This window comes from Thamnophis sirtalis, unplaced genomic scaffold (assembly GCF_051295495.1).
Source record: "Thamnophis sirtalis isolate CommonGarterSnake01/CBP01778 unplaced genomic scaffold, rThaSir2_p1.2 scaffold_3, whole genome shotgun sequence".
NCBI classification, from domain to species: Eukaryota; Metazoa; Chordata; class Lepidosauria; order Squamata; family Natricidae; genus Thamnophis; species Thamnophis sirtalis.
This window is the reverse complement of record NW_028261383.1, coordinates 21,398,709-21,416,648: the sequence shown is the minus strand read 5'-3', so window position 1 is coordinate 21,416,648 and position 17,940 is coordinate 21,398,709. Positions and strand designations below refer to the sequence as shown.

General features: G+C 42.7%; 2 protein-coding genes across 2 annotated transcripts in view; both read left to right on the top strand.

The window, feature by feature from the left end:
* The first annotated feature begins 6,777 nt into the window (after nt 1-6,777).
* The window catches only part of LOC148047493 (uncharacterized), a 38,391-nt gene continuing 27,228 nt past the window's right edge, over nt 6,778-17,940 (top strand). Inside the window, exon 1 of the mRNA XM_087711563.1 lies at nt 6,778-6,855. The gene's annotated coding sequence lies outside the window, so the exon portion shown is untranslated. The remainder of the gene's footprint in view (nt 6,856-17,940) is intronic.
* LOC148047494 (uncharacterized) lies at nt 9,844-13,941 on the top strand. Its single transcript, XM_087711528.1, has one exon. It carries the CDS (start codon nt 9,892-9,894, stop codon nt 11,263-11,265), a length of 1,374 nt encoding a protein of 457 aa, XP_087567654.1. The 5' UTR covers nt 9,844-9,891; the 3' UTR covers nt 11,266-13,941.

Here is a 17,940-nt window from a genome sequence, read left to right as displayed (position 1 = left end):
ATACAGATGGGAGGCCCCTGCCGGCATCACGGTTACATTTGAGAATCAAAGATTTCGTCTTAACTCTGTTTTGGAGGCTCAAGATTTCTATTCTAGGATTCTGAAGGCGGGACTTCCTGACGCGCTTGGAAGAGAGGAGAGACAAGCGGAAGGAGAAAGCAAACGGCTGGCCATGCGGCTGCAAGATGGAGGGGGTAGCCCCTCCTCCCTCGGAGAAGCAGAAGAACGCAGATCGAGAATTTAGATACTTCAAAAGACTTCCTAAAGTTGAGGACTGAATGGGGGTTTGAGACCTCTCTCCGGTAGAAAAAGTGGACTAATTTTTATCAGAAGGGAAAGCTGGGTGAAACTACTTTGAGCTAGATTCTAAAGTAACATTAGCATAAATTTGATAGTGGTTAAAAGAATGCGGAATGATCTATGTTGTTTAAACTTTGTTAGATGGGACTATTTTAAAATAGAAGGTTAACTGACTCTTGCTGAAAGTATTATTTGAATATGATCCATGCTATTTAACTTTTATTTGAAGGGAAAGTTGGTTGTAATAGTTCTGAGTTACTTTTCAAATAAACGTTAGTATAAATTTGATAGTGGTAAATATTAGACAAGCAAGAGATGAGGGTAAAATGCATGTGGAATGAACTACGTTATTTGTGGTAAATATCAGACAAGCAAGGGAAGAGGGCAAAATTTACGTTGTTTAAAGCTTATTAGAACAGGAAGCCGCTTGGGATTATTTTAAGATAACTGTAAAAAGAATGCGGAATGATTTATGTTGTTTAAACTTTGTTAGAAGCGACTACCTTAAAATAGAAGGTTAACTGACTCTTGCTGAAAGTATTATTGGAATATGTGGAATGATTCATGCTACAAATCGCTCTGAGTTATATTTTAAACAAATGGTAGTATAAATTTGATAGTGGTAAATATCAGACAAGTGGGGGATGAGGGTAAAATACATGTGGAATGAACTAAGTTATTTAAATCCTATTAGAAGGGGAAGTCGGTTGGAATTATCTTAAGATAGAAATTGATTCCTGTGTAAAGTAATATCTGATCTACGCTGCTTAACTTTACTAAGAAGGGGAAATCTGGTTAGATTATTTTGAATTACTGTTTGAAAAAGGGGTAAAGAAAGATCATTTACGCTGTTTAAATTTTACTAGAAGGGAAAGTTTGATTACTTGTCTGTAAAGTTATATTTGAATATATGGCATGAACCACGCTGCTTAAATCTTATTGGAAGGGATCATGAGGTTTAGGAAGGGAACGGGAGAGCCTACAGAAGGTCGGGGTAAATAGCAAAGAAGTAAGAGATGAGAATAAAATATAGATAGAATGATTTATACTATTTAAGCATAAATAAAGATGGGGGGCTGAGATCAACACAAAGAGTGGTTTCTTTTTTTCTTTTTTCTCTTTTCTTTTTTCTTTTTTTCCTTTTTTTTTCTTTCTCTGCTTTTCTTTTTTTTTTGATATATTACTTTTATTTTTTTAATCCATATGTATACAAGATATTTTAGATAGAAGGTAGTGCCAGGTGTGGGCCCTGGGAAGTCGGGAGGATTAGGGATGGGGATTGTGGGGGGTGGGGTGGGGGGGTGTTAACATAGTCTTAATAAGAACAAGAATGTATTTATATACGGTGGTTCTTTTTTTATTATTATTATTATTATTATTATTTTCCTTGGTTCATTTTACTTTTATCAGATCAAACAACACTCGAATAAAGGCATACACCAAGGAGGGAGGTAGAGGGAAGGAAGAGGGAGGAGTAAGGAAGGAGTAAGGGGAATGTAAGGAGTAAGGGGAATGTAAGGAGGGTGTCTGGGGAGTAAGGGGAGAAGGAAGGTTTGAGGGGAAAGGGAAGTAGGAGGGGAGTGTTAGAGGGAGAAAGGAAAGTTGGAGGGGGTAGATGGGGTGTATGGAGGATGCAAGGGTTAGGTGGGGTTGTGAATGATGAGTTGTGTTTCCTTTTTACTTGTTCGTTTTATTCCCTTTTTTCTTTTTTTTTTCTTTTCTTATAGTAAATACCCTGTATATAAATGATTGCAAATGGAATGTGAAAATTGAATAAAATATTTTATAAAAAAAAAATAAGTAAAAAAATAAGCAGACCAGCCAGGGACTTGCTTCCTCTACAGACAACTTGATGGATGACCCCCCACAGACCCCAAGAGGACTGTTATGCCATTACTGGCAGCCAGGATCAGCCTGAGTGATCACTCCACTACTTCGGATGCTACAGTTTGAGCCGTGCAGTGCTTGTTCACTACCCATGGTCTGCTGGACACTAGAGTGTCCAACAATGGTCCACAGCTGACCTTGGCTTTGTTTCAATCATTCCTAGCAGGATTGGAAATTAGGCATGCACTAGTACCACCCTACCACCCAGCCAGTAATGGATGGGCCAAGCGAGCAGTTCGCTTGGCCAAGGAAGTCTTGGGACAGATAAGTCCCAGAAACGTGGCGGGGAAAATTACACTTTATTTATTCACACAACACATAACTCCCTGCCTAGTGTCCAGCAAAAGTCCAGCAGTTGCTGATGGGCTGGTGACTGAGAACCATTCTAGACAGACTACATCCAACATATGCAGCAGACTGTTCACAGGGGTTGCCAGGGAATGCCCAGCAGTTTCAACCTGGGGACTGGGTATATGCGAAAAACTGCACAGGGAACCCAAATGGATACCTGGGCAAATTACACAGGTAATTAGACTCTGTTCTTAATAGCTCCGGTTAAAAGAAGGTCGAATACGATGGCGACACATAGATCAGATGCAGCGCCATGACCAGCCAACAAGCACAGACGCAGGGCCACTGCCCCCACAGACACAACTCCACCAGATGCCAGAAGCCGCCTATCGGCCCGACTGCATTTCTCCAAGTGAGGCTACAATGCCATCGCGCAATGTGTTCTCGTCAGAAAACTCACCTGCTAATTCCGGAAGGCCTACGAGGGAAGAATCTCCAGCCATGGTTAACGTGCAGGTCCCTGTAGCAATAGCAGTAGACTTATATACCGCTTCATAGGGCTTTCAGCCCTCTCTAAGCGGTTTACAGAGAGTCAGCATATTGCCCCCAACAATCTGGGTCCTCATTTTACCCACCTCGGAAGGATGGAAGGCTGAGTCAACCCTGAGCCGGTGAGATTTGAACCACTGAACTGCTGATCTAGCAGTAGCCTGCAGTGCTGCATTTAACCACTGCGCCACCTTGGCTCATAGTAGTAGAAGGAGAGCCAGGATATGCTTTTCCGGCACCCGCCCAGGAACTGAGACGCTCTGGGCAGAGGCGCTGTCGGCCCGCCTACTTACGGGACTACTCCTGTGCAATCTGGGGGAAGGAGTGTTAAGTCCTCATGGTTATGACCGTCATGGGGTGTCAATCAAAGAAGGAACCATTCCTATTGGTTCCGACACGCATGCCAGTCGGTGGGAGAATTGCAGCCATCAGATTGCTTAACCATCTGACAGCTATGCTATAAATAGCTGTCAGATGGAAAGAGAATTGTTCTAAGCTTTTATTGTGGTTGTCAATAAACGCTTTCAAAGCTCAGTACGAAACAACTTTGATGACAGGATCTCCACATTTATTAGCAACTCCTGCTGTGATCTGGTTTTCTTGGAGGTGCCTGCTTTTTCCCTTTGATGGCTGCTGGGTGATAGCAGCATCCTGACATATCTATTGTATCCCCTTGGTGGTGGCGATGTGAGAAAAAAATTGAACGGAAGAAAATCTTTTAATTTTAATAATTGTTTGTGTAATGTAAGAACAATCAATAGCTTTTGGCAAGGAAAAAATTGGGTAGCTTCAGTGCTGCTATGATTGTTAGGGCAAAGCCAGGCACTCAGAATGGCCTCTAACTGCCAGATGTGCAGTGAAGTTTAATAATAAACTTTAAAAAATTGTAACACAAAACACTTTTCTCAATTATTCTTCAGTGGTGAGGTCTCCACACATACAGTGGATTTCTAATACTCTACAATTGTTAATCTACCTGTAATCTGTCTCTTTGGCATTCTGCACATCCATAACCAATCTGTCTTCATTTCCCTCATAATAAATTTAAATTTTCAGTTTCAATGGTACCTCCATCCTGCCACTCTGTGCCTCTGATGTGTGATGTAATTAGGCTTCTCCCTCTTAATTTGTTGCATTGCTATTTACCTCAGTCCTAAACTCTATGAAAGAATGGCATTTCTTTATGCAGAGTTAAAAAATTAGAATGTCTAAACTGGATCTGTTTTGATTGGCATTCTTCTCAGATTCTACTGCTATATTCAGGGATGGTCTTCTCCACCATTGCCAGTCTGGGAGATCAACATTAGGAGGTTTCAAACAGGACAACTAGGATAGGTTTCCCTTGTAACTTTACAACCCCTAAAGCAGCCATTGGATGTGCCAGTTTGTTTGTAGCTTTTGAAACACATAATATTACAGAGGATCTGTCCGACTTCCCTAATGATTCTCCCAGTTCTGAACCGGATTCAACAAACATTATGAAAGTCGAAGTCCACGTGGATGGAGACAGAGCCAATAGATGAAATGGCAACTATTAAAAATCTTACGTTATTAAATCTGCATTAAAATGGCAGTGCAGGATACTGTTCAAAAAACATTAACATGGTGTCCAATCCGCCTGGTGCTTTGGCGGAATATTCTATTGGTTCTTTTTACAAATATTTCTTTTAAAAAATATCTTCTGCCATTAGCCCTCTTTTTTAGACCCTATTTTGAAGGCCCTGCTGCATATTGGTCTCTCTCTGTGACCAGGATTCTATTCCCTACTATCCTTTCAGAACTGAAGAGGCTTCTTGGAGAAGGGAAACATCTTCAAAAGAAAAAACAAATAAGAAAGTCGAATTGCCTTCTGAAAAAGCGCCTTTGACACATCTAAGGACAGGACATAATAGGATTAACCAACCACCATTAGAATAGCAAAAGACACAGAGCTCACTACATTGCACAACCCCAGCAGCATCACAGAAACCTATAAAGATCCATCCGCCCATTCAACCAGTCGGTCAGTTGCCCTGGAACCACAGGCTGGTTCTGCTCATCAATAAATGGACCCCCTTTCTTAAACAGCCTCCATTTTATTCCCGGCTTGGAACTAGGCATGGATTTTCCTTCTAACAGGAGGTAGAGAAGTGTTTTTTTTTTTAAAAAAAATCTGGACTGAGATTCACTAAAAAAGATCAGGAATCTCTAGATCAGCTTTTTACAAAGTAGTGCCCTCCAAGGCTCAGGGTGTCTGCCTTGGAATAATCAAGGGGAAAATCTACCTCCTCTGGAAATTGGGAAGGTTGCTCAGAGCAATTATTTAAGCTCTGCAAGAATGAAGATAAAAAGATACAAAAGGTAATCCTTGACATACAACCACCATAAGAACTACATGAATGTTTAGGGCTCAGCCTGTAGCTAATCTTCACAAGTGTCACCTTTCACTATTTCACTTGCATCGGTTGCAAAGGTCGGTTGGTAGGAGTGGAAAATGACTTGATGGCATGTAATCCGTGCAAACCTCTTGCAAACACCTTAATAGGCAGAGACGGGACGAGCCTGTTTTACCTCCTCCTATCGGGAGATGGCGGTCAGATGGGCAACATTGGCGCCTGTAAAGCCGTGGAGGCATCTGGGGTTGAGCTTTAAGGAGTTAAAACCATCGAGCTGCATTGCTAGAAAGGAGGGGAGAGAAGTGCAGGATCTACAGGATCGGTGACGGGAGGAATAAAAGCGGGGCAACTTCTGTCGAAGCAGCAGCAACCGGTGGGTGAGTTGAGGACAGGTTGGAGGACAAAACAAGGCACTACGAATGGGCTCTAACTGCCAGATGTGTAGTGAACAAGTTTAATAATAAACTTTAAAAAATTATAACACAAAACCCATTTCTCAATTCTTTAGTGGCGAGGTGTCCACACATACAGTGGGTTTCTAATACTCCACAATTGTTAATCTACCAGTAATCGGTCTCTTTGGCATTTTGCCCCTCTATAACCAATCTGTCTCCTTCAGCTTCATTTCCCTCATTATAAATTTAAATTTTCAGGTTCAATGGTACCTTCATCTAGCCACTCTCTGCCTGTGATGTGAGATGTAATTAGGCTTCTCCCTCTTAATTTGTTGCATTGCTATTTACCTCAGTCCTAAATTCCACAGTTAATCCTTGCCATGCAACCATATTTGAGCTGGGCTCAAACAGAAAAGAAAGGGGGGAGGACGCCTATTCTTGAAAGCCCCTGAGAGCAGGACAAGAAGGAACAGAGGGAGACACATCAGAAAGGGATCCAACCTGGAATTAAGGAGAAACTTCCTGTCAGTGAGAACGATTGATCAGTGGAAATGCTTTGTCTCCAGAAGTCTCGGCTGCTCCATCCGAGGAGTTTTTTAAGAGGAGACTGGAGAGCCTTTTGTGCGGAGTAGCACAGGGATTCCTGCTTGGAGAATTGAGCCCCTTCCGACTCTTATGCTGTAAGAACTTCATGAAGGTTTAGGGCTCAGCCTGTAGATAATCTTCACAAGTGTCACCTTTCAATATTTCACTTGCATCGGTTGCAAAGGTCGGTTGGTAGGAGTGGAAAATGACTTGATGGCATGTAATCAGTGCAAACCTCTTGCAAACGCCTTCATAGGCAGAGACGGGACGAGCCTGTTTTACCTCCTCCTATCGGGAGATGGCAGTCAGATGGGCAACGTTGGGGTTGAGCTTTAAGGAGTTAAAACCATCAAGTGCTGCATTGCTAGAAAGGAAGGGAGAAACGTACAGGAGCTAGAGGATCCGTGGCGGGAGGAAGAGAAGCCGAATGGTTTCTGGGCTCCTGCAAGAGTCGAAGCAGCAGCAGCTGGTGGGTGAGTTGAGGGCAGGTTGCGGGAGAGGCTGGGAGCAAGAAAGGCTGCTTGATTTCCTCCGCAGCGTCGAAGCAGAGAAGCAACTGGAAGAAAGACAAAGGCAGTTGGATGTGACCTTGGCGATCATGCAGTCCGACCCGCTGCTCAAACATGAGAACTGAGACAATTTCAGACAAATGGCTCTCCAGTATCTCCTTCTAAGCCTCCAGGGAGGAGCATCCACAACTTGGGGATGGAAGCCGTTCCATTGGTCGCTGTCACGAGATTTATTCTTGAGGGCGAAAAATGGGTGCATCACACGGCAAAAGTAAGAGGGAGGGCAGGGGTCGTGCTCATAGAATTATGGGTGTGGCCATGGTCACTCACGACCCGCTTGAACTCCCCTGAGTTTTGGCAGATGATGGAAAAAATGTTAGCCATCAGTGGTCTAGAGTCTAGATCTAGAAGATCTCCAAGATCCCCTCCAACTCTGTTGTTCTGTTATGCACCTCCTGGTGTTTTGCAATAATATTGGAAATCCCCAGAAATCACTGGGGATTTTTGCTTTTTTGTTTCCATGCCTAGCCAATAAGGGTGGCATTTGCCTATTGGTGCCTCATTCATGTATTAATCTGGATCAACTGTGTTTAAACCAGCACTTTAAAAAATGGTTTCAGAACCTTTGGGATGTTCAGCTGTATAAGTAGTCCTCACCTTCCCAGCTAGACCCTTGTTAAGCAAAATCAGTGCGGATGCCAGCAGAAAGTTGCAAGCTATAAGGTGAACTTGCCTTTAAAAGCCCACAGTGATTTGCTTAACAACTGCAGAGGAACAGATGTAAGTTGGAACGGTCCTATGATATCATCTTCCTGATCAGGCTGCTTAGTGACAGAGATGCCTTTCCCAAATGCAGTCAGTAAGTGAGGACTGCTTCAATAGGAATGTCACCAGAGTGGTTGTGGACAGTATTTTCTGCCCTTTCTTGGAACTGAGGATTTCCATGGCAAAACTGGTGCTTCAAATCAAGCAGAATCTTTAGGCATCATTTTATCAATTAAAGCCCCCACATCTCTAAAATTAGCACAGACGGTTTGACTGAAACCATTATGGGATTTGGGTAGCAGATGGATTTTCCACAGCTTTATATTTGGTATAGAGCTTCGTGCTTGAGCAGGGGTTTGGACTAGAAGACCTCCAAGGTCCCTTCCATCTGTAATTCTGCTATATCCTTCCATTGTTCAAGTATTATATTACATCCAAAGTTCTTTGCCCACTGAATTGTACAATGCTTTACTTACTCATTCTGCAAGCTCAATGTCAGGGTTCCCAGTAAAATCTTCAACCAATGAAGACTCCAAGGTAGGTAATTCCTCAAAGTTCCAATCTATTGAAGATGTCATATTGGCTCATCTGGGAAAACCCAAATCTGTAAGCTTCTGGTTTTCCACATTCAAAAAAAGTCAGAGTTCCTTGCCCTGCACCCACATGTCCATCACACGATCCAATCACTCCACCTACCCAAGTGGAGACATCCCCAAGTCATGCCTATCCATGTGCAGGCTGAACATCCTTGACTCCCAGAGAAAAGATGCTGTTATGGCTATAATTCTCAACCATCTCACAATCCCCCTCTCGATTGTCCAGGCACTAAATGTGGCAGCCCTAAAGATCCAAAAGAAAAGAAGGGCCCCAGGGCTGACATTCAATTTCAATAGCAGTTTATAAATCTTAGTAATAATATGTTCAACCATTCATTTCCATTTCATTTTTCACGAAATTCCAACCATTGCTCTTTTTCTCTAGTTCAAATCTTTCTTTCAATTGTAAATATAGAAATCAATGGCAAACATCCTTCTGATTCCAACTTGTAGATTTGTGGATAGGGGCACGATAATTGAACAATATTATTTAACCATAAGTCAACCAGTCTGGTTTTGCCAGCCTTTCTTTTCTTAAAAAAGTTCCTGGGGAGACACCAAAGAGGAAAGAATGATGACTACAATCAACAGTTGCTTTAACCTTATCATACCACAAAAAGTTTTGCCATCAAATGCTTTATTCATGCCTGTCAATCTCAAGGAAGCTTTTATTTTGGAGAGTCACTCACTCTTTTTGCCAAAAAACAACAAGCATCAAAGTACAATTTCAAATCTTGTCAATTCAAACTTCTATCCTTATCACCTTGCCATAATTTATGTTTAATTTTTGGTTTTTTCCCTTGCCATATAAACCTAGAGATGTCCACTAAAGTGTTAAAGATAAATAGCATATTTAGTAAAACATTTATTTGAATTACAGAAATGCTATCCAATAATTGCAGTATGAAGAATTTGTGATAGACTCAAATCAACAAGTATATTTTATGATTCAATGTATATTTGAACTTGGATTTCAGTAATCTCCAATGTGTCAAATGAATCATAATTAACATTAGAAGCTATTTCAGCTTTTTGGCCTATTTTGTTTTTACTTGTAATGTATACTTTGTTCACATCTTCTGCAACTATTTTATAATGATTTTAAACTTACACGTTTATTTAAATCTTACAGATGAAGAGGATACTAATAAGAGCACTCCGGACAACTAAGAATAACCAGCAACTTTGAAAATGAAAGCAAATTGAGCCAAAAAGTAGACAGTAATGCAGGCCTTGCCCAGTGAGGGAGAAAACAGTAGCTTGAATAAAAGCTCCATGCAACAAAAGATCACACATATTTTTGAGCCCTTCAAGAACCTCAGAGGTGGAAAAGCTCCATGAATGTGCCTGTTGTGGGAAAAGCATACATAGCAAATCACATATTATGCATACCAGGATCCACTCTGGAGGAAAGCCATACAAATTACCTGAATGTGGGAAAATATTTAGTTAGATCAGCTGGCTTCTGGTTCACCAAAGGACCCACACAGGAGAGAAGCCCTATAACTACTCCCAATAAACGCTTTTGCAAGCAGGACAACTTGATGATACATTGGAGGATTCACACGGGAAAACAATTGAATGTGCTGATTGTTTCAAAACTTTGCGTCAGAATTCCAACTTGGTGGTACACTGGAGGATGCACACTGCAAAGAAATCAGATAACTCTCGTGATTGTGATAAAGGTTTCATTACAAATTCCCAGCTGGTGATACACCAGAGGACTCACACAGGAGAGAAACCCTTTGAATGTCCTGATTGTGGCAAACGTTTCAGTTGGAATTCCGCTTTGGTTGAACACCAGAGGACTCACACAGGAGAAAAACCATTTGAATGTCCTGATTGTGGGATAGGTTTCAGTCAAAATTCAAGCCTGGTGAATCATCAGAGCATTCACACAGGAGAGAAACCCTTTGAATGTTCTGATTGTGGGAAATGTTTCAGTCGGAATTCAAGCCTGGCAACACACAAAATGACTCACACAGGAGAGAAACCTTTTGAATGTCCTGATTGTGGGAAACGATTCAATCAGAATTCCAGGTTGGTGGAACACCAGAGGACTCACACAGGAGAGAAACCCTATGAATGTCCTGATTGTGAGAAACGTTTCAGTCAGAATTATGAGCTAATGAACCACCAGAGGACTCACACAGGAGAGAAACCCTTCGAATGTCCTGATTGTGGGAAATGTTTCAGTCAGAATTATCGGCTGGTGAACCACCAGAGGACTCACACAGGAGAGAAACCCTTTGAATGTCCTGATTGTGGGAAACGTTTCTGTCAGAATTCCAGCTTGGTGAACCACCAGAGGACACACTCAGAGGAGAAATCCTTTGAATGTCCTCTTTGTGGGAAATGTTTCAGTCATAATTCAAACCTGGTGATTCATCTGAGGACTCACACAGGAGAGAAACCCTATCAATGTCCTGATTGTGGGAAACGTTTCAGTCGGAATTATCAGCTGGTGAACCACCAGAGGGCTCATACAGGAGAGAAACCCTTTGAATGTCCTGTTTGTGGGGAAAGTTTCATTCAGAATTCCTACCTGTTGGAACACCAGAGGACTCACACAGGAGAAAAACCCTTTGAATGTCCTGATTGTGGGAAATGTTTCAGTCATAATTCCAGCTTGGTGAACCACCAGAGGACTCACACAGGAGAGAAACCCTTTGAATGTCCTGATTGTGGAAAGCGTTTCAGTCAGAATTCCAGCTTGCTGAAACACCAAAGGACCCACAAAGGAGAGAAACACTTTGAATGTCCTGATTGTGGCAAACAATTCAGTTGGAATTCCGCTTTGGTTGAACACCAGAGGACTCACACAGGGGAGAAACCCTTTGAATGTCCTGATTGTGGGAAAAGTTTCAGTCTAAATTCAAGCCTGGTGGACCACCAGAGGACTCACACAGGAGAGAAACCCTTTGAATGTCCTGATTGTGGGAAACGTTTCAGTCATAATTCCAGCTTGGGGAAACACCAGAGGACTCACACAGTCACGGGAGAAACCATATGAATGTCTACAGTGTGGGAAACATTTCAGTGAGAATTCCAAATTGGTGAAACATCAGTGGGCTCACATGAGAGAAACGATGTGAATATTCAGATTGTAGAAAACATTTCAGTCGGAATTCTGATCTACTGATAACACCAGAGGACTGATACAGGAGTGAAGCCATATGAGTTGTCCAGATTGTGGAAATAGTTTCACTTACTGTTCTGACCTAGTGAAACATCAGAGAGGTCACACAGGAGAGAAATTTTATGAATGTCCACAGTGTGTGAAAAGTTTCAGTCCTAATTTCAACCTGGTGAATCACCAAAGGACACACACAGGAGATACATCCTTTGAATGTCCTGATTGTGGGAACAGTTTTAGTCAGAATTCACACTTGGTGGTACATCAGATGACTCATACAGGAGAAAAGCCATATCAGTGTCCAGATTGTGAGAAAAGTATCAGTCGGCTGTCCAACCTGGTGATATACTAGAGAACTCAAACAGGAGAGAAACCCTTTGGATGTCTGAATTGTGCAAAAAGTCACCGTTTTAACCTGGTAAGACACCATACGATACATACAGGAGGGAAACCATACAAATGACCTATCTTTAATGTAGGTTTACACACAGGAGAGAAAGTCAAGGAAATCCACATTAGGCAAGAATTGATGAATTTAGAGAAGACTTAAATTTCATTTCTGATCTGCCATTGGAAGTGAAGGTGAAAAAATTACTATTTAAGTTCTGTCCTTATTCATTTTTTTGAAAAATATCTCAGAGGTACAGCTTGGAGGGGGCGGAGCTACAACTAGTGCAGCCGGAGCATGTTACAGTAGCGCCTCCCAGTTTTATTTTATCAATTTTTAGTACTCCCATTGGATCCTTTTTTATTTAATTAACATTTTTTGATGGAGATAAACAGCGTAGACCATAAAACAGAAAAAAGTTTTTGTTGCTGCCATGGATTAAAAACAACAAGGAATTGAGGAGCACTTTGTTGGCAAGAGATCTGAAAGTAAAACTAACCTCCCCCCCCTTCCCAACAATCTGGAGAGATTAGAATGGGACCTGCAAAAAGACTAGACTTTCCCGACCTTCGGGAGGTGGGAACAAACTGAAAGGCAGCTCTTCTCACAAACAACTAATCCAATTACATCGTCCATACAGGATGTATGGAGTTTGAGTTAAAGGCTAAAAAGGCAAAGAACAACCAGATAATTCAGAGTATGGAGAGTTTACTTTGGGAAAATTCACCGGAGTTTATGGCAAAGCAATGCCTTCTCTCAGCGCAAACGGTGGTTTCAATATTCGAACAACTAATTGCCATCCAACACGATTTTGAGAAATAGACTTTTTTGGAGTATAAGATGCACCGGAGTATAAGTGTACCAAGATTTCGAAGAGGCAAATAAAAAAAAAAGTAGGTAGGTAGATAAAGGGATATAGATGATAGATAGATAGATAGATAGATAGATAGATAGATAGATAGATAGATAGATAGATAGATAGATAGATAGATAGATAGATGGAGAGAGAGAGGTAGGTAGGTAGGTAGAGGGAGGAAGAGAGAGAAATACAATAGGTTAAAGGCTAAAAAGGCAAAGAACAACCAAATAATTCAGAGTATGGAGAGTTTACTTTGGGAAAATTCAACGGAGTTTATGGCAAAGCAATGCCTTCTCTCAGCACAAATGGTGGTTTTTTCAATATTCGAACAACTAATTGCCATCCAACACGATTTTGAGACATTAAAAAAAGACTTTTTTGGAGTATAAGACGCACCGGAGTATAAGCGCACCAAGGTTTCGAAGAGGCAAATAAAAAAAAAGTAGGTAGGTAGATAAAGGGATATAGATAGATAGATATATGATAGATAGATAGATAGATAGATAGATAGATAGATAGAGAGAGAGAGAGAGAGAGAGAGAGAGAGAGAGAGATACAGTAGGGAAGTAGGGAAAGAGAGTGTAGGTAGGTAGGTTGGTAGGTATGTAGGTAGAGGGATAGAGAGAAATAGAAAGAGATATAGTAGATAGGTAGGGAGAGAGAGAGAGTAGGTAGGTAGGTAGATAGAGGGATAGAGAGAGAGGGAGGGAGAAAATAGTAGGTAGGTAGGTAGGTAGAGGGAGGAAGAGAGAGAAATACAATAGGGAGGGAGGGAGGGAGAGAGATAGGTAGGTAGGTAGATGTTTCCAGGTATACTTATCCATGTGCTGACAATCTGCAGCACCTAACTTTGTTCCTGCTGGCACAGCATTTGATCCACATAATTCTCATCAATCAGTTAAAGAGCTTTCCAAACCGGGAGGGGGGGGGGAGTTTTTGCACTTTGGAAACCTCCCCAAAACGGCCCATTTTTCGCAAAAATGGGCCTGTTTTTTTTCAAATAAAAGGCATAAATAGCCTAGGTGGGCTTGCAGAGTGCTGGGTGGGGGGGACTAGCAAAAAAATGTCCCATTTTTCACAAAAATGGGCCCATATTTTGTAAAAGTAATTGCATGCATAGTCTTATGGAGGCTTAAAGAGTGCTGCTGGAGGGGGGGAGTAATGGACCATTTTTGGCTCATTTCTGCCCTCCCCAGCTCCCAGGAGGTCTCTGAAAGCATTCATAAGGATATACACAGCCATTTTGGTGAAGGGGCAGGGCTCCAGGAAGGCAAAAAATGCTGTATTCAATGCATAAGGCGCACCCACATTTGAGGAAAAAAAGATGCGTCTTATACTCCGAAAAATACGGTAGCTGTTTTCTTCAAGTACAATATCGGGCCCCAGGCACCCGCACTAAAGTTCTTACAGAAGACTTGGTTAACTCCCAAATGCAGAATAAGGAAGAGGAAAAGAGCAAAGAGCCAGAAAAAACAGTTAGTGTCACATAAAAAGTGGCAGTCCATTCAGAACAACATTTCCTTCCCAGACAAGGCAACGAGAGGGAAATGTAACAATAGAGAAGCCGCATGAGAAGTCAGGAAGGCATTCCCCCCTCCCCCCCAAATTACAAAAATCACATCGCTCACTACAAACCCAACGGACTTAATTACGGATGTTAGAATACCAGAAGTGCAATACTAAATTCCCTAAGGCAGCTTCTTCACTGTCACAGGGGTCTGATTGATCTCCATGCTGTCGAGTGGCTCCCTGAGGCCCCAAATTGGAAGCGGATTCTCCTGTCTTTCAAACAGCCCACCATACCACAGATGCTATTCAAGATGAAGGCACATTTAGCCTCCTTTCAAATCTTTCCCATCAGAATATTCGGTGAGGAAAGGGTTACTCCGTTAATTGTTAACATGAGAGCTCCCAAGGTGGCTGTCTCCTCCTCATTTTCAACCTTGGGAAAGGGAGAGAAAGACAGTGGGACTCAACCAGCCTTGTCCGGTGAAGAGATTCTTAACAGCACAGAAACTGGTCTCATTAATGCTTTTGGTGCTCTCCCAAGGAAAGAACAAGACAATATATTATTCAACTTAGAAAATTTAAAGAAATCTTTATTGGTCACAATAGACACAGCAGAGCCGCTTATAGATCTTGTCCCCCCAATAATTGAGCCTCTCACTTCTCTCACACTCGGCTATTGCAGGCAAAACAAGCTGGTCCTTAACTTTGATAATTCAAAAAATTTAGTTTTTGCTAAAAGGCCTAGCCAATACCCCTGGAAAATATAAGGACATCGTTTGGAACAGGTTAGAACGTTTAGATACCTTGGGGTGGTTTTCCACTCGCAAAGGACATGGAATTCACACCTGGATCATACATTGCAAGCAACCAATAGGTCCTCAAACGCAATTAAACACATTTTTTACACAGGCGGAGGTCATTTAGTACCTGCTGCCTTAAAACTTTTGAGACCAAAACATTGGCACAAATTCTGTATGGGGCACAAACAGGAATCCTTGCAGAGAAAGACTTGCTAGAAACCATGCAAACCAAATTCCTGGGAGCCATCTTAGCTGCACCCAAAGGAACTCCAAATGCCCAGTTAAGAATTGAGCCAGGCATGCCTCAAATTCAGGTAAGAGTGTGGAAGATGATGATCGTTCATTGGCTTAAAATGCATTTCTTTCCAGAGGGACTGTCCCCCACTAGTGTTGACTGACATCCTCCCCTCCCCCTGGAAACAGGCAATTGATCACAAGCAGGGCTCTTATGGGCTGTCACTAGTATTCTTAATGTCTCTAGGCTTTGATCAAGCAAAGCAAGTATGTTGAATGTTTGAATGTTTATTTTATTTATATGCTGCTCTTTTCCCCCGAAGGGGGACTCAGGGCGGCTCACAACTCAAACCAGGGAAGGGGGGGATACAGACAAATTAAGAACAACACAAAAACAATACATGATTTAAAAACACGCAACAATCATACCATTCAAAATGGGGGCAATGGTTCTTTAGCCCCAGGCCTGTCGGAAAAGCCAAGTTTTAAGGGCTTTGCGGAAGGCCTGGAGGTGGTGAGGGTGCGACTCTCCACGGGGAGTTTGTTCCAGTGGGTCGGAGCAGCCACAGAGAAGGTTCTGCGTATCATCCGCATACTGGTGGTATTTTATCCCGTGCCGTCGAATGATCTCATGGTTTCAGGTAGATATTAAACAGGAGAGGGGACAGGACCAAACCCTGCGATACCCCATAAGTCAGGGGCCTAGGGGTTGATCTCTGCCCTCCGACCAACACCGACTGCGACCTGTCCGAGAGGTAAGAGGAGAACCACCGTAGGACAGTGCCTCCCATCCCCACCTCCCGCAGTCGTCGCAGAAGGATACCATGGTCGATGGTATCGAAAGCCACTGAGAGGTCAAGGAGCACTAGGACGGAGGCATAACCTCCATCCCTGGCTCTCCAGAGATCATCGATCAAAGTAGTAATCAATAGAATGAAGGACATGGAATTCCAAGAAGAACTAAATAGGTTGCCTCTCCACAGCAGGGACAGAATCAAACAGAGTGTTTGGGAATCTGCAAGATATCTAAATGACCTGATCTTCCCAAAACAAAGAATAGGATTAGGATTAGGATTTATTTCATTTATATGCCGCCCTTTTCCCCGAAGGGGACTCAGGGCGGCTCACAACTCAGTCAAGGGAAAGGAGGTACAAACAGGGGATAAAAAAGACAAACAAACAATACATAATTTAAAACAACAACCATACCATTCGAGAAGGGGGGGCAGAAGCTCTTTAGCCCCAGGCCTGCCAGAATAGCCAGGTTTTAAGGGCTTTGCGGAAGGCCTGGAGGGTGGTGAGGGTTCGAATTTCCATGGGGAGTTCGTTCCAGAGGGTCAGAGCAGCCACAGAGAAGGCTCTCCTCCGGGTAGTCGCCAGTTGGCATTTGCCGGCAGATAGAATTTGGAGGAGGCCTAATATGTGGGATCTGATCGGTCTATTGGAGGTGATTGGCAGCGGGCGGTCTCTCAAGTACCCAGGTCCAATACCATGAAGGGCTTTATAAGTGATGACTAGCGCCTTGAAGCGTATCCGAAGACCAATAGGCAGCCAGTGCAGCTCGCGGAGGATAGGTGTTACGTGGGTGAACCAAGGTGCACCCACGATCACTCGCGTGGCTGCATTCTGGACAAGCTGAAGTCTCCGAATGCTCTTCAAGGGCTGCCCCATGTAGAGCACATTGCAGTAGTCCAGTCTAGAGGTCACAAGGGCACGAGTGACTGTTGTGAGGGCCTCCCGGTTCAGGTAGGGACGCAACTGGCACACCAGGAGAACCTGGGCAAATGCCCCCCTGGTCACAGCCGACAGATGGTGTTCGAGAGTCAGCTGTGGGTCCAGGAGGACTCCCAAATTGCGAACCCTGTCTGAGGGGCGTACTGTTTGACCCCCCAGCCTGAGAGATGGAAAACTTGGCCAATTAGTAGGAGGGAAACACACCAGCCACTCAGTCTTATCCGGATTGAGTACAAGCTTGTTAACCCCCATCCAGACCCTAACAGCCTTGAGGCACTGGCACATCACATCAACTGCTTCACTGAGTTGGCACGGGGCGGACAGATACAACTGTGTATCGTGTACTGTGTTCTGTGTACTGAATAGCTTTCTTCAGAGCCAGATTTAACATTCTTCCTTCAGCACTCCTCCAGGGCAGGTATGAGAGAACACCAATAGCAGAACAGCTTTGTATATGTGGTAAAGAAGTTGAAGATATCTCATATTTTCTATTACACTGTGAGCTATTCAGAGTTTGTAGGTCTGCACATGTTCTCCCCTTATTAGAGAGATTGCCAGGGAGGGCAGACAATTTTTATGTAGGCTTTCACCTCCAGGACACAAACCCGGCTACCAAGTATACTGTGGCAAAATTCTGTGATGCTGCAATGTCCACAAGAATTACAGTTGTCATCTTGTACCAATTATTTGGACATATCTCTAACAATTTCTGGACCATTGTTTTTACTCCCATACTTATCGGCTTTTCACCCAGGTAAACCTGGGAGTGACCCGAACGATTTGAGAACATGTATGTTATTGTCCACCTTTAACATCAATACTTTTTATTTATATTTTAATGTCAGTAGTTTTTAACATATTGTAAAAAGTAATGTGTATTGCTGGTCTTTGACCATAATAAAGATTTATACTTACACAGGTGTGATTGGACAGAGAAAATGGAAAACATAAATTTGATAAAGATGTACTCTGTGTGTGTGTGTGTGTGTGTGTTTTTTTTTTTTGGTTCTCAAGTCTTTTTCTCTCCA

Excerpts from the sequence above, each read along its gene's own strand:
- LOC148047494 (XM_087711528.1), top strand. The coding sequence starts at position 9,892 with ATGCACACTGCAAAGAAATCAGATAACTCTCGTGATTGTGATAAAGGT.